Source organism: Varanus komodoensis, unplaced genomic scaffold (assembly GCF_004798865.1).
Source record: "Varanus komodoensis strain SLA01 unplaced genomic scaffold, ASM479886v1 scaffold38, whole genome shotgun sequence".
NCBI classification, from domain to species: domain Eukaryota; kingdom Metazoa; phylum Chordata; class Lepidosauria; order Squamata; family Varanidae; genus Varanus; species Varanus komodoensis.
Window position 1 is genome coordinate 7,512,460 of NW_025335909.1, and position 23,380 is coordinate 7,535,839.

At 49.9% G+C, this 23,380-nt stretch overlaps 1 protein-coding gene across 1 annotated transcript in view; it reads left to right on the forward strand.

Moving 5' to 3' along the window:
- Positions 1-4: 4 nt before the first annotated feature.
- Positions 5-23,380, forward strand: part of LOC123028735 (MLX interacting protein) — a gene marked incomplete at its 5' end in the record, with an annotated part of 34,541 nt that continues 11,165 nt past the window's right edge. The window contains 3 exons of the mRNA XM_044440949.1: positions 5-264; positions 21,066-21,172; positions 22,818-22,903. Of these exons, the coding sequence (XP_044296884.1) occupies positions 5-264; positions 21,066-21,172; positions 22,818-22,903 (453 nt within the window). The remainder of the gene's footprint in view (positions 265-21,065; positions 21,173-22,817; positions 22,904-23,380) is intronic.

Sequence of the window (23,380 nt, forward strand, 5' to 3'; positions counted from 1 at the left end):
GGCGCCCTCGGCCTCGGCCTCGGCGTCCGGCGCGCCGCAGATCATCCACTCGGGCCACTTCATGGTGTCGTCGCCGCACAGCGAGCACCCGCCCAAGAAGGGCTACGACTTCGACACCGTCAACGAGCAGACGTGCCAGACGTACCGCTTCGGGCCCGCGGCGGGCGCCCGCGCCGGGGGCGGGCAGGCGGGCGACGGCGGCGGCCGCCTCAGCATCGACGCCTCGCTCACCAAGCTCTTCGAGTGCATGACGCTGGCCTACAGGTAGGCGCCCGCGAGCAGGCCGCGGGGCGGGAGGCCTCGGGTCGCGGCCCGGCCGGGCCCCGCCGCGGCGCCCCTCCCCGGGCGGGCGGCTGTGAGAGGCGGCGGCGCCGCTCCTGCTCCCGGTCCCGCTCCTCCAGCCGCCCCGGCGCGCCGCCGCACGACGACCCCGCGAGGGAGGCCGGCGAGGGGAGCGGGAGGGGCCTGGGCTGCGCCTTCACCCCGGGATCCGCCGCCTGGTTTCCCCCACATTACGGCTTTTGCTCCTGGCAAACCCGCGGGACTGAGCACGTCTCTCTCCTCGCGCGGCGGGTGAGCAGTGCTTGATGACGGGGGAGAAGGGCAGCAAGGCGGTTCTCCGTGGATTCCTCGGGTGCAGCCCTGACTTTCCTCTGCCACTGAATCCTGTGTTCCTGCGCGCCACACTCCCCAGTCTTAGTCTCCAACACATCACGCATTTCGCTTCTAAAAATGGTAGTAATGTTGCTGTTATTTCCATCCCTCCAGCAAAAGGTTGGCTCGCTTTTTTCCAAACAACAGTTTTGCGAGGTAGGGTGGCAGTGCTTGAGGAGATGGGAGGAAGGAGGAGTAGGGGCCGCCAGACTTTCGGAGCCGAGTTGCAGCTATTCCTTGCCCCATTCAAGGAGGAGAAAGCAGCCCTTGGCCCCGCCGCTGTTTGCTCCCTGCAGCATAAACGGCCCTGGGTGCTGCCCTGCCTCTGGTTTTCCATGGGCAGCTGGTTGGCCACCGTGTGAACGGAATACTAGACTAGATTTGCTTTTGGCTGGATCTGGCATCGCTTGCATTAAGCTGGTAGGCGAGGGGAAGGCGGAGAAGGGGTGTTTGGAACCAGCAGTGGGGAGTCTGCTTGAAGGAAGGTGCATTGGAGGGGCTTTTAATGGGAACACAGGGGGCTGCTGTTGGGAGGCGAGACTGACAGGAGGTGGGGCAGTGGGGCCAGCTGCTTCCGGGGGTGGTGTCACTGGAGGTATTCCCCACGATTTAAGCTGGGTGCCTGCATGGAGCAGAGAGCTGGCCCCATCAGCCTGAGCAGTTCCTTCTCTAAGTTTGTCTTGTGGGGAGAGCATCTCTGGTGGGGCAGGATCGTGTGTGGGCAGGCTGTATTAGAGGGTAGCAGGCCTCCTCTTGAGGAGAAGCTGCTTTTGGGATGGCTGCAAGGGGGTGATGTGGCTGCAGAAGGTGCTTGTGGGAAGGACTGCTTGATACCAGGGTTAGATGGAGGTCCTTGGAGAAGAAGAGGAGTAGACAGCTTTGGGCAGAAATTATGTGTTCAAGGTGGCATCAGCCAGTATCTGGTAGCTCAGGTGTTAACAAGTGTTGGGAATCCATGAAGAGGAGAAGAGGAAATTAATGATCCTCTGTCAGCATTTTCTTGTGTTGGGGAAACACGTAACCAGGAAATTGAGCATGTGTTTTATAATGGCTTCCTTTTCCTTTTCATTTAAGTATCTGGGGTTTTTTTAATTCTGTTTTCTGTTTTTATATCACATGCATCCAGCTGTGGAACAGGGAGATGTTCATCTCTCAGGCTTTTAGAAAATGTAAACAAATGAAGATTAGCTTAATGTGGAAGAGTGGAAAAAAAGGTACCGGATCTGTGGTGGAAAGTTCTTGAGAGCCTGCATTTTTCTGTAGAGTAGCATGTCCAGGACTTTCTTGAATCTTGACCCAAGTTCGTGAAAGCAGTTACCTGCAAATTTGTACAGAATGGTTGATAAAACTACAAGTGTGATGGAAAATCTTTAGCTAGTTCAAGTCAGCAATTGGTCCTTTCACCCCTTTTGCCAGTTGTGAAAAAAGATAGCACTTCATCTCTTCCATCATTCCACCATGCCATCAATTTTTGTTTGAATTACAAAAATAGTAGTCACAAATTCTTTTCATAAAGAGTAAAATGTGAAAAGTAAAATAGATACACCAACACACAAGGTTCCTGAGTTGTTCAGCACATAGTGAACTTGGGGGTTGTGATACTGTGTGAACTCAGCCACCAGGGGTTATTTGAGGGTTAAACTACCCTTTCATAGCCATCAGTTTGTAGCAGGGCTATATGGGGCTTGTTTAATCATAAAAAACCTCAAGATTGCTGGTCTTGCATGACACAGCAACCCCACAATGAACCCAGTTTCAAGAAGAAAATCAAGAGGAAGCTTTTCTAAAATGAAGGAACTAGTAAAAAGGAAGAAGAATAATCAAGGTACCAAAGCAACTTGCCTTTGAGAAAAAATTACAAGAGCTGGGATGGCTTAAGTTTAGCAAAAAGGCAGTAAGGAGAGATATTATAGAGAGGTACGGAAATACACAGACTTGGTGTGCCGAAAGTGCGTGGCAACATTTTCCCTTCTCATAATACTAGAACCTGGGGTTATCCTATGAAGCTTTTTTGTGAGGGCTTCTGGACCAAAGAAAGGAAGGTGTTTTTTCACACTACTAGTCCTCATGGCCCTCTGCTGCCTCTAGTATTAGAGACACCATGCTTACACACATCTGTTGCTGGGGAGCATGGGCAAGAGGGGGCTGCTGCAGTCATACCCTATTTGTGGGTTGCAGCTGGCTGCTGGTGGCCCACCGTGGGAACAAACAAGGTGGCGTCTTGGTCTGGCCCAGCATGCTTCGTCTTACATTCTTAGAGGCAAAGTCACGTTCAAGTGCCTCCCCACACACCTGTTTTAATTTTTTTTATTCTTGTTTTTAATAAGGGTATGTAAATATCGCTGGTGATTTCAAAGCGAGCACTTAGAATTTCAGCAAATGGAAGCTTTCCCCGAGATCGGGTGTTGCATAAGTAAGCAGAGAGAGCAGAGATTCCTGTATTGATCCAGTTGGTGCTTGGCCTCACTCAGCATGTTGTGGGCGGGCTGGCTGGCTTATCTGGTAAGGAGACTTCGCTTAAGATAGACGCACGACAGGCTGTTAGTTATGCTAGTTGGCCTAAGCCTTCTGAATCCTGCTTGCTGAGGTTGCCCGGGCTCAGACATCAACAAAAGCCGCCACTGTGAATTGTCTAGTGAAAGTGACTTGCAACAGCATCATTCATTTATTTTCATTCATCACCATATGGCTCTAGAGAGAGGTGTCGGGCTATGTTGTGATGATCACTTTTCATTCAAATACCTTCTGATGTCGGGGGGGGGGGCAAGAAAATGTGAAATAGATGAACTGGAATAAGGATAAAGGGATTATGTCCAACATGCACAGACACCTGTTGCTCTTTCGTCCCAACCCACCCCCAGAAACTGCATCCCTCATCTGTGAGGCCTTGGGAGCTCTGGCCCAAGTCTTAGCTGCAATAAGGTCATATATAAGGTTCAATATATTCTATAGCATAGGTGTGTACGCTGCCGGTTGCTTGTGGTGAGTAAGTTTGCTTCTAGGAGTTCACATGGAGAAATGCTTCCAAGACTCCCTTTGACTCCTGCCCCTCCATCTTGGATGGCAAATATTAAATGTATTAATTTAACACCCTACCTATCCCTGGGGAGTCCCAAGGTGGTGCACAGGATCCTCCTGTTCCATTTTATCCGCACAACAAATCTGTGAGGTAGGTAAGGCTGAGAATCAACTGCAGGGTCAAATATTGCTGAGCACCCGGGTCTTGCAAGTCCACGTCCAGAGCTCTAACTGGTGCATCTCAGTACTAGTTCCAGTAACGTCGTTCCATAGCGTAATTGTGTTTACGTATTCATCGTTGGCAGTTGGAAGATGGGAGACTCTGCTCCTGTTCTCCCCTTGTGCAGCTCCGGAGCAGAGATCGCCTTCGCTCACACTCCTTTCCAGCGTGGCACAACGGATCTCTCCAGGCCAGTGGCGGATCATGTGGTCTGTTATCTTCCTCAGCCAAGGTGAAGCTGTTCAGTGCTTGGAACCGAGGCTGGCAGCTGACAGCTTTCTTAGCGTGGCCACCTTGCCTTGTCTCTCATTAACGAGAGAAACAGCAGCCCGGGATCATTTCGCACAACTCGGTTGTGTTTGCAAGGAGCGGGGCCTGAGAGAAAAGCCGGGCGTGTTATTTGCGGCGTGCGTGTTCCAGAAGGAACGTCAGGAGTGCCAGCTGGCTGTGCATCCCCATCACAGCACATGTCTGGGCAGTGTAGTAAATTACCGTTCTTTTCACAGTGGGCGGAAAGCATTCTTTCAAGCCATAGACTATTTGAAGTAGGCAGCAGAGCCCGTGCACTGCCTTTCCTCTTCATGGCACATCTGGACCTTCCTCTCTGCAAAAAGCTCCGAGTGGAACGTGTGGATTTCTAGGGTGGTCTCCCTTCCACTTGCAGGGCAGAGCCGTGGCTGGGTTTTGGGAGATTTGCAACTGCTGGCTTGTTTCAGGGCACTTGAGGTGAAGAGATGTTGGCTTCTGGGGCAGCGGAAGAAGCAAGGTGTTCGAGGAGGAGGCACCTGCTTCAGAAGGATCAGTCTCTCTCAAGCAGCAGGGGATCCTTCAGGGAGTGAAGCTGCCTAGAGGCAGCGCAGGATCTTGTGCAGAGGTTTGCATGCACAGGCCGGACAGCCAACTGCGAGGGATCTTTCAGGCCTAAGAGGTCTTGTTTTGGACTGATCTGTTTGTGTCCTGCCTGTCTCACTGATTATAGGTTGAAGCTGTAAGGCCAGTGAAGTGCTGGGATTTCAGCCTGTGGTCTTGCTGCATTGTAGCCCACCTGGCTGCAGTGGCCATGCTGCACAGGAATTATGGGAGTTGTAGTCCAAGCCGTTTGAAGTGCACTCGCTAGGGAAGGGTACTGGAATCTGATCCTATGCATGTTTCCTTGTTCCAGGATTCGCAAGCAGTGTTCTCCTGGGGATGAGATGTCTGCCCGAAAAGAAACAAGTTGTATAACACAAGGATTGCAACTTGATTTGTTAAAGCTGTTATGTCAACAATAATGGACATGTTTGCTTCTAGTGTACCTTCTGATCCAAATATTATTGCAGAACTCATTTATTCTCATGTACTCCCCAGCTGCAGTGGGGGAGTACATTTGGCGATGTTACTGTAACAGAGCATTTCACAATATTGAGTGTCTGGGAAGTTTGTTAAAACGGGGAAGGGAGGAGCTGGCGTCTCTCGGGGTCTCTCTGCATGTGGGCCTAGGCAGCTTCCCACACGAACTTACAGATGGTCTGACTCAGTCCATCGGAAGCCTGACATCGTGAGGTTTTAAAGGTTTCCCTGTTTTAACATGGGGTTCCTTCAGTTGTTGTTTGATCATATTCTTCCATGCTGTCCTTCCAGCAGAGTGTTTGGGGAATCTTCCGCTGTCTCAGGCATTTCTGACAACCTTTGCCGGGATTTACTGTGAGAAGAACCCTTACTTTGGTGCATTTGTGTTTGTCCAATAGCAAACTAATCCCTGGGACATTTAAAAAACTGGAAGAACTCCCAACAAGACTTTAAAGGGCTCAAGGTATATTTGAACGTTTATTTAAATCAGTAAATCCTCTTGGGCAAGGTGACGAATCTAACAGCAGATTGTTGCTGCCACTTGTCTTAGCTGTGTGGAGATCGTAGCCTCCCTGGACCGGAGGGGTGTGCGTGCGTCACTTCTCGTCACACTCAGCTTGAAGGTGCTCAGATTAGCCAGTGTGGTGCAGTGGTTAAGAGTGCAGGACTGGGACTCAGGGGATCTGGGTTCGAGTCCCCGCTCAGCCATGGAGCCCACTGGGTGACTCTGGGCCAGTCGCAGACTCTCCGCCCAACAGGGTGGTTGTTGTGGGGATAAAATTGAGAGTAGCAGGAGGAGAACGATGTAAACCTTTTTGAGTTCTTTAAAAGAGGAAGAGGAAAGGCAGAATATAAATAGAATAGAATAATAAGGTTGTTTCAGGTAGCGAGAATAAGGAGGAATGCGAGTGTGGTGAGGGAATTTGTGGCGCCCGGATAAAATAGAGCATGAAGGATTCGAGCTGCCCCTTTTCACCTGCCGGGCCATGAAGACATTCCTACCCCTTGGTTGTGTGTGGAGGTCTTGGCCCAGCCTGGCCCATGGCTGCAAGGAAAGCTCAGTGTGGTTTGGGTTTCCTGGCAGCCAAAGGAGCAATTGCCAGAAATCCAATCAGGCAGCCCACTTTCCTTCCAAAAGATGTTGAAAACAGAAGCAGCTTGTCACAGATCCCTCTCCACTAACCAGGGGCATGCGGGACCTGTTAAGTCACATGCATAAATGTAATAAACACAAATGCTATGGCAGGACATCCATAGAGTGTTACGTTTTCCAGCTACATGCACTCATCTCTGCAGCCCTGTGTTCGTTCAGCGTTTCCAAAGCGAGACCCTGCAGGGGTTCGTGGACTCCACGCAAGCCCTGTTCGTGGGCACGGGGCACTGTATACTCCTGCGCACTGGAAAGGCTGCGGGGCTTGGCCTGGTGCTCCCAAGTTTCATCCCGCATTGCTAGCACTGTTTGAAGTGCTTCCCCGTTTGTGGTGTAATTTCACCAAGCAGGCGAATTTTTGCACTTCCTTCTGCACTGCAAGCCTCGGCATATTGTGAAACTTTAGTCACGGCCTTCCTCGCGGCGTCACAGAGTCATGTGGCTGCTGTTCAGGTAATGAATCGGCCCGATCTGCCCCGAGCAGAAGGTGTGTGTATTTGTCTTGCCTTTAGCTGATGTGTGCATTTGTGCAGTGATTCCGCCTTGTGGGAAACGTACGCCTTTCTGTTGAGAGAGGAGCAGAAGGAGTGTTTATTCCAAAACGATGCCTGCCAGCCCTTCCGCAGGGCGTCCATGCAGGACCTCTTTAACCCAGACATCCAAATTCCATTTTGGAGAAGCTCTTGGGGGCTGCATGGCCAGGACGGGGGGCTGGAGGCAGAAGGGCCAGGGCCCAAAATGCCATCATATTTTATCTTTAAAGTGCTTACTCAGTTCCTGTAAATCACCAAAGCTGCAGAGAGGCATTTTGGTCTTTTAGAAGGAGAACAGCTGCACAAGCATAAGAAAACCACCAAAGAGTTGAGGGAAGAAGAGGTTTGCTTGGGACCACAGGCTCTTGGGCTAGGGGTTCTGCATCCCTATTGTAACAGCTTGTATTGAAAATAATTTTAAGTCTGCTCAAGCCCTTACACCAAATTCTTGCTGGAATTCTGCCTACACATGTACCCTCTCTGTTACAGTGGCAGAAGAGGCTCACTTCCAGAGGGTACACCTTCGTTATGCTAACGCACCTAAGGAAGCAAAGGCAAAAAAGTTAGCAAGCTGCGGAAGGAACAGGCCGAGAGGTCTTCATTCAGTGTGGTCTCTCAGCAAGGGCTTCTCAGACGCAGGAACATTGCGCCTCCTTTGCGTATCAATAAGACAAAGCAAACATGCAGTCATCCGGAATCAAATTTTAAGCTCCCCCACCCCCCATCTCCAGTTTGTTTATTCAGATCTTGGCTTGCTGTCGATAGCTTGTAAAATCCATCAGGCCTTAGCATGCAGAGGGCTCCAGTGCAAAGTTTTGCTTTTATCTAGCAGTTTAGCTCGTGCAAGGCTTATCTGTCACTGCCATTAACCTTTTGTAAGAAAGCAACATTGAGGAAAAAAACACTGGTCGGAAATTGACCCGTTCGAATGACAAGCCAGGAAGCAGCAGATGGGGAGGCCAAACAGATGGGAATCCCGGCCCCGCTCACTGAGCAGCCTAACCTTACAGACGTGGGCTGAGAAGCAACATAAAGGTACTGGGCAGAGTCCAGGCAACCGATCTGTCATGCCTGAGCCCCACGGAAATCAATAGGATGCCTTGGCTTGATTTCCCCCTGGGTGGTGCCGGGTGCTTGACCGCTCCCACAAGGCCAACTTCATCTGATGCTCAAGCCAGCCTGCTCAGCCAGGAGGGGCCTGGCCTCAGCCCGTGCTGTGCAGCAGTTCTGTGCCGCTGGAGTGTACCTGGAATTTCTCTCTTTCCTAAAAAGGGTATAGTTTATTATTACATTTTTGGGACATTGTGTAAAACAGCAGGTTACTGTCTTTAAAATCTCTGCTAGATCAGCCTAACCGAATGGTAAATCAGGAGTAAACTAACTATATTGTATGTGAATATATTGAAGCCTCAAGGTCGGGGTGGGGAGGTGGGAGACTATAAAATGCAAAGAGATGCTGAGATAAGTGGGGAACAGGCAAGCTTAGCCCTTTCTGCTCTGATCATTTCAGCCTCAGGCTTGTGCCCAAACGACTTTCTCTACTCTGGTAGGAAGAAACTACTCCTGCAGCTTGAAGCTCCTGTTATTTCATTTTTATTTTGCCCAAAACCTTCTCAGAAGCACCTTCAGCTTACCTGTTTCCACCCCAGAAGGTGTCTAGTTAGCTGGGAGGTATATAAAATGCACAGCCTTTCCATGCAAATGCATAATTAAGGGGACACGCGGACTCACTAATCGCTTTGCATGCCCTTTGCTCAGCGAGCGAGAGAACGATTTAGCTCATTGCACTGAGCTTGTCAGAGGTGTGGATGTTTGCAGCTCGATCCCATGGCTGCACTGCTGCCTTGCCTATGAGCCGATTGCTGGCACAACCAGGACTGGCTGCTCTCCTCCCTTTCGCCACGTCATAGGATAATTAAGTGCCACTTGATAAGGCGAACAGCTCCAGAGTGCTAAGTGGAGCAGCTCTTGACTTTTCATCACTCTGTTCTGTCCCAGTAACTGCAGAATGACTCCGGGTTGGAGACACTTGACGTTCTAAGGGCCATCTTGCCGTTCTACTTGACCTGCTACCCTGCCCAAGGACAAAGGCCTCTTGTCCGAGCATTCACACATCTTCGGCAACCAGGTGCTAGCCAGAAGCTTAGAATCCTGGAATTTCACCATTCAGTGGGTTAAATGTTGTGCTCAGGCTTCCCCCCTTCGTTATGTGCACCCTCGTTTAAGGAAAGGGCGAGTCTGTCCACTGAGGGGTGGCCTTTGGATCCAGGATGACCGCATCAGCTATGTGTCCGGCACAGTGGACTGGTCTGTGAGAGCTTTCATCAACTGTCCCCAACCTTGTGCCCTCCAGATGTGGGCTGGGCTTGCTGGTTGAACATCTGGAGAGCATCAGGTTGGGGAAGGCTGCCTTGCCCCAAAGCAAGTGGGAAAGGCCACAAGGCTCTCTGCTTCACTGAAAGTCACAGCCGTAGATCTTGTTGAAGAGATGAACTGGGAATTAAGATGGCTGCCAGGCTGGGCTCTGATTTTCAACGATGTTTACAGTCTTTATCCTGAACCCACCCTGCTTCCCACAGCTGTTCTTTCCCAGAGCCCCATCTGCTGCAGCAGCACCCCTGGCGCAAGCAGTGGGAACTCGGGGACCGAGAGCTCAAGGCATCGTCCCTGCTCCTAGTTGCTCAGATCCCATGGGACAGAGGGCCAGTATGCTTTATATGGCGAGTTCAGTCCCTGGCATGAATTCAGTCCCTGGCCTGCCCAGTTACGACGGACCGTGGGGCAGGTGATGCAAAAGATGTCTGCCCGAGACTCTTCAGGGCTGCCGACCACTAGGAGAGACCACACCGGGCTGTGTGAACCTGTGCCCTGACTCTGTCGGGCGGCCGCTTATGTTCAGATTGTGCTCTTCTTATGGCCCATTGTAGTGTCAGCAAAAGCAGTGCACACCCCTCCCCATCAATAGAAGGATCCTTGGATGCATTTGTGCATATACACACACACCTTCATGGAGGAAAAAATGAGCCATACAACATCCTCTCCCCCAGTATGTTCTCCTCCTCCTTTCCACTTTCTCCTTTATTTTATACTCTTTGGGACAAGTTTGTAGAATATGGCCATATTTTTAGATTAGATATCTCTGGCTGTGTGTGAGGAATCCAAATGAGGATGGCAGCCAGGTTTGTGATAATTCTTCAGATGGAGTGATATGGACAATTCTAGTGTGATAAGTTTAAATCTTTGCTATTCAAGGCTAGGTTTGTCCTCTGCGGAGGGTGCTGTGGAAGGACTGGGAGTAGCCAAGCAGAGCCTAGCTTCTCTGGCTCATAGCTGTACACCTACATCTTGATCTTGGCTCCCGAACCGTCCCTGCATTGTTTCCACTACAGGGTTGATCAGGAGTGTGGTAGAGGCGAGCAGGGAATTCTTTCCAGGTAGGCTGCTGGTTTTCCTCAGGGCCAGTTTTCTCGGCAATGATCGGCTCACGAACTACGAATGGAAACGCTTTAAAAAAAATCTTTGTAGAGTTGGCTTCCTTTTGATGGACAGGTCTGTATAACTTTGAAGTTTACATAGTAGTTATACCAACTTAAATCAGGCTGTGCATGTGTGAGAGAATGAAAGGTTCTCTTTTGTGTTGTTTATCTCTGGGGCTAATGACTCCTTGGTGATGGCTTAACGCTTTCTTGCAGTAAGCACAGTTCTGTGGAAGCTTCCACGCTATCATGGGTCTGAAACCCGTGTGCTCGACGGAGTTTAAAATCGTGTCCTGCCATTTCCTGTTCTTTCTGGAGAGAATGTTGTTCTCAAGTTTTGAGCCAGGGCCAGTTCTGAATGTATAAATAAACCTAAAGTTGACTTCTTATGCTGGAGGGGAAATTCTGGATGGTACTCTTTTCATGTGTGCCCTTTCTGCTGTAGCAGAGCACGGTCTCCTGCTCACGAGCCCCAGGGTGACTTTTGGGGAGGGCCTGTTGTCCCACAGGGGCTGCTATTGTCTGTGTTCTTCTCGAATTCCCTTAATGGCACCCCAGCTAAATCAGTAGATAAATCCTCACACTGCCGGACAAGAAAGCCCAAGGGGACGGACAGCTGTCCTTAAATAACCAGGAGCATCCATGGCCTTTTTGGGCCCTGTCAGCCAACCCAGGCCTGGCAGATGGGATGAGGAGCTCCAAATACGCAGAACATTTTAAAAAGCGTTCCTTCCCCTCCCTTCCATGTAATAAAAGTGCTGTTCTGTAACATGCACTGTGAATTGTTTTCAGGAACCATGAATCTGAGCTTCAGAGCAAGGGAGAAGTGTTTACTTTTGCTTTCTAAGCACCTGTAAAGTCCAGAGAGAGTTGTCCAAGGGGACAGCTCTGGCCTGTGTTGTTTTTGCTGCTGTTTTAACTTTGGCATATTATATAATCTTCATATTCTAGCTGATTTAATTATATTTTTAACTTTTGCATGGTGATTCATATTTTAACTGTGTATGCTTTTCATGTTGTAAGCTGCCTTGAGTTCCAGTACTGGGAATAAACAGAATATAAATAAATATTATAATAATAGTAATACATTTCTCTCATTGTAATGTACCTTATGCTCATTTTTAGTAAAAAGACACAAGCTAACTTGCCCCAATCCTTTTTTTAACACTTTGAAGGGAGTCTTTCGTCTTCTGTAATGTTTCCTGTTCTGGACTTCTCTCTTTCTGAGTTTCCAGATGCATCCTGACTTCTGTTTAGGTTAATGCTTTTACTAGTGTCTTTGAACAGCTGCTCTGCTGCCGAGCACTTGATCTTACGGATCTCTCTTGCGACCCCAGTGCTGGTTTCTCCATTCTGGACAGACTCAGCATGGGAGAGGTGCTCTTTTCTGGAAGACGCTGTTAGAAAAAGGATCCCCGTGGTCTCGGGTGTATTTATAGGCTTGTTCTGCTGTGTGAGGAACGCCACATTATCCTCAGTGACAGAGGAGCTAGCTTCAGGTTTCGCCACCTGTTCTTGTGGTAAACAGCAAACTGTTCTGTGAAGCCAGGAAATCTTCTTGAGTTCTTTTCATCAGGATGAGAGACCAACTAATACATAATTGGAATAAGAGTGTTTAGAGGAAGCCCCTGTGAGTCTGCACCTGCCGATAATCAGAAACAGTGGTTTAGTCTTGCAGTCTGGCATGTTGCCAGGGCCTTTCACAGTCCCCAGAATGCTCAGATATTCACTAGTAGCCTTTACTTAACACTTGCGCTAGCGGGACACTTCTAATTTTGTGAGGGAAATTCTGGCAATATTCTTAGAAACATTCCAGCTTTAGAATTGTGACTCATCGCATTAGTGATTGTGCGGTTTGTAGATGTGCAGACAGGCAAGATTTCAGTACTTGCAATAGTGGAAAAGCATGGCAGGTTTTGGCCAGCGAAGCTTTCCCGACATTTCAGCATTGTGACGGGAGAAAGGCTGTATTTTCTAAAACCTCCCCTCCTCCTGGATTGATCAAGAATACACATTAAGCCATCTTCAACATTTAAAGCAACTCCTTGAAAACTCAAATCCCTTTTGCAATTTGGTGATGTCGGGTGGTTGCATTTCAGCTGCACTTCTACAAATAGGGAATAGAGGCTGTCCCAGTTTGGTCCGTGTTGAACTAGGATTTTGAAATCAGGTCCAGCACCCCACCTGCTCTTCCATGGTAGCCCTTTTAGCTTGTGGACACAAAGTGTCTTGTGGCATCTTAAAGGTGAACCAATTTATACTGATTCAAGTTTTTGGGAACTGCAGTCTACTTCATGGGATGCCCGAAACGCTGTGGCTGTGTGATTTCATCTCATCCCGACCAAAATTTATTTGGGACATGTTGGCACAAGGGCAGTTAAATAGTCTGACTGTAACAAGTAACCGTAATAACGTGGCGTTTGCTGCATCTCTCTCTCTCTCTCACTCCACCTGAGCTCATTAAAGCAAAGACCATCTGATGGGTCTTAGAATTTTGCTCCCAGGTGAATTCAGTCCAAGCCGCCAGCCCCCCCCCCCCCCGCTGAGCCCAGGTTTGGAGACGTGGGTGGGGGGATTGTCTCGCTCAGCTTGCCCCTCTCAGCCAGAGACAGAGGCTTCTACTCTCGCCTCCCTTAAGCCCTTCTCTGCCCTGTGAAACTCTGCCAAGATTAGGAGAATGGAAAGGGGTGGAGCGAGGAAGGAAAGGGTGCTGGGATTATAGCCGCTATTTTGAGAGGCAGCAGGCAGGAAGGGAGTCAAAAATAACTGTTTGTGCTGGTTATGTCACCGGAAAAGGCCGCTTCTCCTGCACAGCCCCCCTGTTCCCCTTTCCCATCCCATGCTGTTCACGAAGGAAGGGAAATTACTAGCTGACCATGCAAAGTACCCACCACAGAGCAGGACCCTAGAGGGTCTCTCTTTCTTCTGATATCCATCCATCCATCTGTGGGTTCAGGCTGTGTGCCTGGAAGGAGCTGGAAATTTTCAACTGGCTGAAATAAAGTACTTGTTTGAACATTTTCTTTTTCGAGTTCTGTGCCAGTCCCGTGCCTCTTCTCTATGTGCAGTTCTGTTGTCGTTCTGTGTTGTCAAGTCATCTCTAATCGTTATAACACGTATCTCCTGCCCACGAGCAATGGGCCGATTCCCTGTTAATTTCTCCTGCTTATGCATCAGTCCCAAGATAGCACGCATCCTGCACTTTCCGAACCTCTTTATTTATTTATTTAAAGCATTTTTATCCTGCCCTTCACAATGTCTCACGGCGGCAAAGACAGAGCTGCAGAGAAGGCGTTATAGTAACCTCAGCTGGAAGTTTCTGTTGGGTCCCTTGAAGCTTTCTGTCGGGCTGTTAAAGACGCTCCGTGCCCTGAAAGCAGGCTGTGCCCCCAGTGAGCAAGATGGCGCGATGGCCACCCAGGCTGTTCTCATATAGTGTCTGCTTGTTGCTAGCAAATTTCACAAGATCCCAACATGGGTGCAGAAGCAGGGAATTAGGTTGGCAAATACATCCTTAAGTGCAATCTGTAATATATCCCAAATTTCTTCCTGATCATAATGCATTTCCTGGGTCTCCATCAACCTCCACACCTGGGTAGCATCTGTCCTCACTCACCCACTCCCAGTCTGGAGCACGAAGCGGAGAAACATGGGCTGTGCTTTCCAGGGCAGTTGCGGATTTGCTTTCTGGCTATTCTGGGAAGTGAATGCAAGTCAGTGGGAGAGTTTGGACTCCATCGGAGCCTCCCAAACGGGAGGGAAATAACCGTTCTTATTGGCTCAATACAGGAATGCTTTTGTCCCACATGCCTGCCTTTTGCAGTGAGCATTCGTATCTGATGCTCTGAAAGAACCTTTGTTTGAAGAAATATTGTTAGTTTTGGCTTGAACAGAGCTGAATTCATACAGCCAGTTCACCAGAAAAGGAAGGTTAGATTAAATTTTAAAAATAAAACACTCTGAGGGAGAAACTCTGAGTAGGAGCCAAAATCACCTTTTGCCCTGGGTGTGGGGGAGCAGTCTCTAAACTGCCTTCAGTTTATTCATTATTTGGACAAATTCTGATTTGGGGCATATGACAAAAAAGCGTGTGGGGAGCAAGTGTGTGTCGAAAGTGAAGCACAGAATTGTGGGGTTGCTACCGCTGGCTGATGTGGATTCAGAATAATTTGGGAGGAAATCCACTCCGTGTGAGCAGCAAAATCAAGTGCCGTTGTTCCGTGATTTTATAGTTGGGCTAAGTTCAGCAGCAGAATAAATCAGAACTTAAAAAGTGCTCTTTTTTCGCATGGATATTCTGTTGTTGGCTCCGTGGCAGATCCGTGCTGGGGCTTCTGTAACCTAACGTCCACCGTGTGTGTCGGACTAAAACTCCTGCAATCCCCAGGCACGTGGCCCATTGGAGGAAAGGTCCCGGTCGTCTTCTGTGCTGTTGCTTTAGCACGACGAAGCGTTCAAAGACGGCCTCGCACTGCTGTGCCGCACTTTTGCAATCTACAGCATCGCTGCCTTCCATTGCACAACGTCGCTTTTGGATTCAGCATACTCTAGACTGGGACACAGTGGGCAAGCTGGCACCATCCAGAACTTTTAGACTACAACCCCTGGATTTCCTGGCCGTTGGCTTTGTTGACTGGAGCTTAAAGGAGCTGTAGTTCCAAACATCTGGAGATCCCAGGGTGCCTGCGTTTGGTAGTGGCCAAATTATTTTGTCTCTCCTTTTTTCGGTCTATCCAAAATACGCTTTCCTAAATCATTTTTCATTTTGTTAATCTGTACTTTCCCATCTGGTCAAAGATAGATTGGAAAGTTGAATTCTCCAGGAAGTGCTTGCTTTAAGAGCATATTTGCGACCAGAGACAGGAGTTTCATGATCAGTACACACTGACAAAGCCACAAAGACTGCGACTTGTGAAACAGCATGTGCAGTGCCTTAACGATGTGTGTGTTTCAAGACATACAGTGGGAGCATTCTTTGTAGCTTGAACGTCACCCGCGCTCTTTCATCCTTTGAAGTCTATCCAGTAGAAAGCATTGATAGTCTTTCTGTCTGTCTGGAGTTCAAACAGATTGATTCAAATATGTTCTTGGTTTGTTTTCTATTCCCAGTACTTGCTGCAAACTACATTTTACACCCCTTCACAAATGTAATACCCTTCCCAGTATGGCTTCTGGTGCATCTTTGTAAATAAAAGTCAGGAAGGCCTTTAAAAATTGACACTGTTCTTAAGAAATACAGGATTTAAGGGGAGGCAGCATGTCCTGCTGGGATTTAGCAACTTTAAAAAATAGTTACCTTGGGAGATGCAGGTTAATTAAAGTATTCCCTTCCTCTTTGCTTGGTGATTAATTATTGTCTGACCTGCCATAAACTTGGACTGAACTTGATTCTGCTCTTGCAGGACTAGAGTCAGGAGAGCAAGCAGAACGTGCAGTGCAGACCCAGGCAGGGGGACACTTGCAATGAGACGGTTATTATTATTAGCAGCACCCCACCTTTGTTGCGCCACAGGAGCTCAGGGCAGCTTACATAATTCTCCTCCTCGCAGTCTTGCTCTTGCAGCAACAAACCTGTGGGGTGACTTTGGGCTTAGAGGCTGTGAGCGGCCGGAGCCACCCCTGAACTCCATGGCTGGGTGGGGCCAGACCCGGAATTGCCTGAGCCGGCCCGGCCCGGCACTTCAGCCCTCCATAACATGTCACCAGCATCTTCAGAGATGCATCATGCAATCTTATCTGTGTCTCCTCGGAAGTTATTCCTACTAAAATCAATGGACCTTATTCCCCTGTGACTGTGCATATGGCGGCAAATAACTCCAGAAGAATTTCCACGGAAAAAAGTACTAATCCACCAAGTCCCATTCTTATTCATTTGTCCTATTTAAATTGTCTGAAAGTCTGGCAAAGAGCCGACTTTCTCCGAAGCTCTTCTCCCTGATCACTTGAAGGTGGTTTTTTTTTTTTTACCAGGGAAGCTAGTTGTAATTCCGCTTCAGTCAGGAACTTTGGTACCTTTTTATTCCACCTTTCTTTCACAGCGGAGCTTAGAGTGCTGCATACAAGCTTTCCAAGTGGCCTCTCTCTGTCGCTTGACTGAGTTGACATTTTGGAGTAACTAAATCTTTATCATAACATTTGAACCTCCACTGTACCATCCCTACAAAAGGGATCTTCAAGTTGGCTAACAGCCACGATCAAACCGTGTCCGTAAGATAACAAGAACAGGGTCGGATCCAACATTAATCATCTGTGGCAACAATAAATCATTGCACTTTGGACAACAACCTCCTGAAAAGGGCATCTGAACCATTTTCCAGAAGTACGGAGAGGCCGGGGAGTTCGAAGGGCCTTCTGAAGAGAAAGGCCCTCTTTGGGTGTGGCAGGAGTCTCTTCACAGAACCTCTCTTCCCACTGGCGCCGAGTGTCTTGTGTGGGCCAGTGTCTCATGACTGCTGCCTGTGGCGATGTGGAGAAGCACGTCACACTGTGGCAACATCCTTTCCAGCCCATTTTGGAAGCGTGGGAGGCCAGTTCTGGGCTAAGGCCGGCCTTGCTGCAGTCTCGCTTTCAGGGACCCGTGCTGCCGCTCGCGGTTGGCTCTCTAAATCTTACTGCGGACTCGGACATTGTAAAAGAGAGGTCCGCCTGGCGCCGTCGTTATTTGTTTCTCGGTGCCAGGCTAAGACCTTTTTTATTTAAACAATATTTAAACAACGTTTAATATTCTCTATAGGTTTTAATTTCCAGCCAGAATGAATTGGGGGTTTTAATTTGTGTAATTTATATTTTTTGTATTTGTATTGGGCGCTGTGTTGTCTATTTATGTTTATTTATGTAAGCCGTCCCGAGGCGTTAAGCGATGGGACAGCATATAAAAACTCCAAACAAACAAACGTCAGCCAACCCAAGCCCCATAGATTTTAATGGGTTTACTCTAAGTATGACAAGTCTGGATCGAGGCCATTGAGGCTGCGGGTTTGCGGGACCTGTTCCGGGCACAGAAGCCTTGTGCTGGAAGCATGCACAGGGCTTGTCTGCCCAGAGCAGCGCTGCGCACTCACGATTCCTCGCTCGTGGAAGTGTGTGCGGCCTCCTCGTGGCATCATCCCCCAAATGAGATTACGTATTCCAGCCTTTTTGTGATTTTTTTTTTTTAATTGATGAAAATCTGGTATTTAATTTTAAACCAAGACAAGCTGGAACCGAAGCCACATGGAAAGGTGAGAGTCTGCTGTGCTGCAGTTATGCCACGGCACCACCCAGCCCTTCGTTGATTGCATACGTGAAGAGGCCGAGAAATGCAAACCTAGTGTGCATGTGCTGCTTTGGCTAAGCCAGACCTTAAGCCAGGCTCTTCAAAGCCAACGCGCAAGACAAGAGCATGGGGAGGCGGAGGAGGAGAGCATGGCTCTGGGGAACCTCCAGATGCGGCCTTCGTAACCACCATTTCTTTGCCACCTGAACTTACGTTAAGGCAACAGATCAGGATTGAATGGACTGAGATGGACTCCCCCAACCTTGTTACTTCCGCGGATGTTCCTAGCCCGCGTCTCTGCGTGATCAGTGCTCCCCAAGGGGTGAGGCATGCTTTGTGGTCTTCAAAAAGGAAAGAAAAAATTTACTCTATGACTGTTCAGCGTAATGCAATAAGGAATCAAGGGCGAAGCAGCTGCAGAAGTGGGAGGAAGCTGTGGGGAAATCACAGTGGAGGAGAAGCTACTGTGTGCCTTAATTATCGTGAGGCGTACACGGCGCTGCCTTGTCGTGTGCAGTCTTGTGCAAAACGTTGGCTTTCTGCTGCTCGGGCAGCGTCTTGTTGTCCATTTTTGGCAAGCCGTTTTCATCAGGTCAGCTCTAAGCTGCACAGAGTTCACAGTTCAGCCATGAGTCACTAGAAACCTATTTAGGAGCCTATTTTGACTGGAAGGGACATACTCTTAGTTCTGGATGCTTCCTCGGAAAACAGTCAGCCAAACCTGTTTGGTCAAAATGACTGGGAAAGCAGCTCTAGTTTAGAGCTTAAAAACCTCCAGTGGGTAAAATCAGCAAATAAATTTAGTGTCCATGACACACACACAAACACACACAGATCCTGGGTGGGAGAAATCTAAAATCCACAGCTTTCTGTGTTCCTGTGAGGTGTGCCTTTCTGTTCATCTCCCTGTTTTGACTTGGCTTTCCCTCCTGCCTCGGCCTCTCTTACTTTCCTGGGGATCAAAGCAGGTGGGATGCAGGAGATTCCAGGGGCTGGAACCTACCAGTGTGTTTTCTTTAATGTAATTGTTGCTGAGGAAACCAGCAACTTCACAGGGAAAGGTTGGAATGGGGGAACAGTAAGTAAGATTGTTGTCCCGTTTGAGTTAAAATTAAAACAGCAGGGGATCTAAGAAGATGAATCTCCCACATTCTTTGCCCCAGAGACACTGGTGCGTCTTCATGTGCTGTTTTCAAATGGAATGTAACATCAGAAGGTGCCCGGAGAGAAAAAGAGCCCCTGCAGGGAACCGAGGCCAGTCTTTCTGCCCAGCCCTCCTCCTGTATTTCTGGTGGGCAAGCTTGTGTGCGTGCTTGAGAGAGAGAAGTCTTGTTGCGAGGATTAAAAAAAGCCCTTGAACCCGGCATGGTATCGGCCATTCAGCCCAAAAGGTTTATAAGGTGGTAAAGCTGGCTGCGCACCCTGAAGGGCAGATAAGAAAGGGAGCCAGCTGGCCACGTCCACCCTGTCTAGACCTAAGTATGTCGTGGGCCTTGGTTGACACTGTGAGCTGTTACAGGACTATTTAGGGAATGAATAATACCTTGCAAAAGAAGAATGAGCAGAGGAGGACTGATTGACAGCGGAGGCTGGAATGGCACGGTGGTTGGAGTAGCGTCACTTGGGAAGGGAGGGGAGTAAAAGCAGGGCCGATGAGCAGGTGGGTTGGTCTTGGGATGGGGGGCTTCACTTAGAAGTGGAGCCAAGAGGAGTAGTTGGTCAGAAGACGGGGAGGGGACTCCAGGAGGTCAGAAAAGCTGCTCAGTTCTTAGCACCCTTCTTTTTCAGGTGGCTGCCTCTGCTGGAAGTTGTTTCCATTCTGGAAATAAACTTTCAGGTGACTGTTTTAACTGCCTGTGTTCTGATCTGGGTAGTTCTGCAGTCGACCTCTCTCCTGCATGCGGTCTTTCAGGCACACGGCCACAGGGGCGAAGAAGAGGGCTGGCGCACACCTTGCCACGTCAGTTGGCAGTGGTGCTGGGCTGTTAGGGGGTGCCTGACCTGCGTGGGCCAGCTGGAGGACTTACCCAGTGATGTCAAGGTCTCGCAGGGCAGGTGTGGAAAACAGACGTTTTCTCGCTACCGTGAGTTGTGTTACGGAGAAAACTCCGCTGCTGCTCTGAGGAGCTCCCCAGGTGCAGGGGGGGGAGCATGTGCCCCTCCAGGTGTTTGTGTGGACTACAACTCCCCTCAGCTCTAGTCAGCATAGCCAGGCCTGCGAAATGATGGGGACTGCAGTCCAGCAACTGCCCGAGGGCCTTGCGTTCCCTGCCCTCTTGCCAGTGTTTGTTTATGATATGAACATGCCACCGATGGCAGCAAGCAGGTAGAGCTGCTCTTGCAGCATTCCTTGTGGGAGGAATAGCAGAGCAGAAGATCTCCAGTTCCAGTGCCGGGATAAATTCTCAGGCAGCCTCCTGTGAGGCCCCGGACAGCCCCAAACCGCCCCAGGTGAACATGCGGCCTCAGCCCTCTCCTGCTTGTAGCTGGTGCAGAGAGAACAGGGCCGGCCAGCAGCCTGCCTCTCTGAGGTTGCGAAAGCGACTGGAGGCGGCGGAAAGGGGGTGGATGCACTTTCCTCAGGGACTGGGGAGCCAGGGTATGAGACACACGGCTCCTTTTCCAGGGTCCCTCCTGCTGGCTTCCAAGTGCTTTTTGCGACGTGGGCTGAAAAGGCCGCCCAGTGGAAAACCAGAGGGCCGGGAGGCAAAGTTCACCCCTGTTGCCCCTCCAAGAACGCATGGGCACCCCATGTGCAGAGATTTCTGATGGCAAGGGCACGGTTGATGGGACGGCACCTTGCAATAGTTTAAAGTTTCAACATGCAGACAGCCTTGGGGATGTATTTGGACTGAAAGCTGGGTAAGAAACGTTTGCCCCCACCACTGAAAATCCGGCTGCAGAAGGCTCTGCGAATGGGTGATGCAAAGGGCCCCTCTCTGCCTGCTTGGCCAGTCCGGGCCGGAGGTGCAGGCCATCCTGCTCCTGCCCCGGAAGCCCCGGAGGTCCTGCGTGGGTGCCAGAGCCGGCGTGGTGAGCGGGGAGGATGCCGCTTCGCCAGGGCAGGCCGTGTTGGCTTCAGGCGAGCAGCTGGCACGGCACTCACTGCCTTTTCAGGGCTGGTTCGGTGCGTGCGGAGGAGACGCACCTGCTCTGCGGGCCCTTCCTCTCCCCGCCCCAGCAAGGCCAATAATAGGCTTAGTTCAGCATCCAGGGCAGAAGGGTTTCCCTTTCACAAGCTGCTTCCACCAGCTTGGCTCTTGGGCCTCTTCACGGTCAGAACCAAAGCCTAGAAAGAGGGGCCGGTCAGCCTTCGGGACGGTCAGCCTGCTGTGTGGTGTCCCCAGCTCTTCTTGCTTTCAGAAAAAGCGATTACATTTATTCATTTGCTGTTACGTTATAACACTGAGTTTTTTCTGCATTCTTGCAGTGGCAAGTTGGTTTCACCCAAGTGGAAGAATTTCAAAGGCCTGAAACTCCAATGCAGGGACAAAATCCGACTCAACAATGCCATCTGGAGGGCATGGTACATCCAGTGTAAGCAACACGGGTTTTCGACGCACCTGGTAGAAATACTTGCACCGTGGCCTGCATGTGGCCTTCTTGACTTTTACTACGTGCAACCTGCCTCTTCATCCTTAACTTTTAGTATGTGCAGCCTTCTGGGGTCCCACAAGTCTAACGACTATATAAACACAGAAGCAGTTTGATGTTGTTATGAACTTAATAAGATCAGGAAGCAGAGAGGTCCCTGGGGGAACATTCTCCTGATTGACTCATGGCCAAACTGGAGTCCACCGAGAGAAGAGCCTTCCCCATGGTGGCCCCATTTCTGACCTCCCCACCTGGGAGGTCCGGCAGGTGCAAACACTGTGCTCTTTCTGACACCTGCTAAAGACAGTCTTCTTCCAGAAAGCCATTTCAAAATGTTTTTTTGGTAAATTGTTTTTATTCCTTTATTTGTTTTGGCCCTTACACTATTCACTGCTCCAGAATCAGTGTAGATACGGAGCAGTATAGAAACATAGAAACAGAGCGAGTCAGAAGGGGTCTCCCGGGCCATCCAGTCTGACCCCCGGCTCCAGCTGGCTCTGCTCGCTACATGCCCACCGTATGCACGTCCAGCAAGCAGTGTAAATACGGAGCTAAAAGTGTCGTGTGCCCCCGAGTCACCTGCAGCTCATGGCAGCCCTGTGCACAAGCCCCTCCTTGAGAGCTCCACCCAGCCCTGGCCAGTGCAAGTCTGTGGCTCCCTTCGTGGCACCACTCCATCTCATATGCATATAAATAAGGTAGAAATTACAATACAATACAAATGGCGCCAAAAGAACAGCACCTCAATCTGCCCTCTGGCCCCATTGATGATCAAGCCAGTGGGGGTCAGAGGATTTGATTTGGGTGCCACCACTCAAATGGCCCCGTCTTGAGCGACTGACGGCCCACCAGCATCCCCGCCCACACTCCTGTGACCCCCAGTGCAGCAGAGCCCCAGGGAATTGCCTCAATGTGCCGCTAGTTTGCTCTCGTTTGGAGCCCCGGGAGGGTCCTGCTCGGGGTGCAGTTTAGCCATCCCCTCCTTCCCTCGCTCGCTCCCTTCTCTGGGGTAGTTTGTTGCCTTTGGCGCTTCTGCTGCTGTCGTGTTTTAACATAATTGTAAGTTGCTTTTGATCAAATACTTACAGGGCAAGGTGTGCCTTGTAAAATAAAAGTCAGTGGCTGAGACTGAAAAAAGCCCAGCGATTTCTTGGAACACACGACTTTTCCATGGTCCAGTTATTCATTTCTGTGCCCAGGGATTCTCCGTTCAGACCAGTGCAGCATCTTTCGGGTCCATTCCTTCACTTCTGTCTGCTTCAGAAATGTTCAAGTCCAGGGCCCACTTTTTATTTTGGCACAGATGGGATGGTTGAAAGTGGGGAATAAGGGTGCATTCCTGAGTGGAGAAGGTCTGAAGGTTTCCAGGTGAATTTCTGGCACCCACAGTAGCAGAACTCTGCTCCATGAGCCACATTCTCGAGAAGGGCTTGGTGTTTTCCAGACGCTTGTACAGAAACTTAGACTGTGCTTCAGTTAAGCAGCTCCTCCGGTCCTGCTCTGTGGCTTGCTTGCTTGCTTGCTTAGCAGCGCTGTGTACTCCCTCTCTCAGAAGGAGGCATGACTCGTGTTCCTGCTCTCGCTGCAGATCTGGAGAAGCGGAAGAACCCCGTGTGCCACTTCGTGACTCCCCTGGATGGTTCCGTGGAGGTGGATGAGCACCGGCGTCCTGAGGTACGCCAGAGTAAAGAGCACCTGCAGCCAGGAAGGCGCCCCTTGTACTCGGGCTGGCTTCGTTTGCGTTGTGTCCAACGGAGCGGCATCAAATCCTCTGCTCCTCCTTTGCTTCTCTGGGATTATCATCACGATACGGTAGCCGTGGCCTCCGGTGGCCTTGTGAACATGCTCACAACACTCACTGGCCCGCAGGGGGTTTTTGCTAGCCTGCATTTCGGTGCTGTTCCTCTCTTCCCTGTCTAGAATGGAAAACCCAGCAGCCTCTTAACGGGGGAGCTTAAAAATAGATTGCACTGCAAGTGCCAGAAGAGGAGGGAGGTGCGAAGGGACCTCCCACCAGGCCTCTTCCCGGTCACGTCTCTGCACGTGAGCACGCCTGAACATGAGACGTGGCACCCTTGGCAGCCAGATCGTGGTCCAGCCTTCCCCAGTCTGGTCCCCTCCAGATGTTCTGGACAGCGTCTCTCCATATTC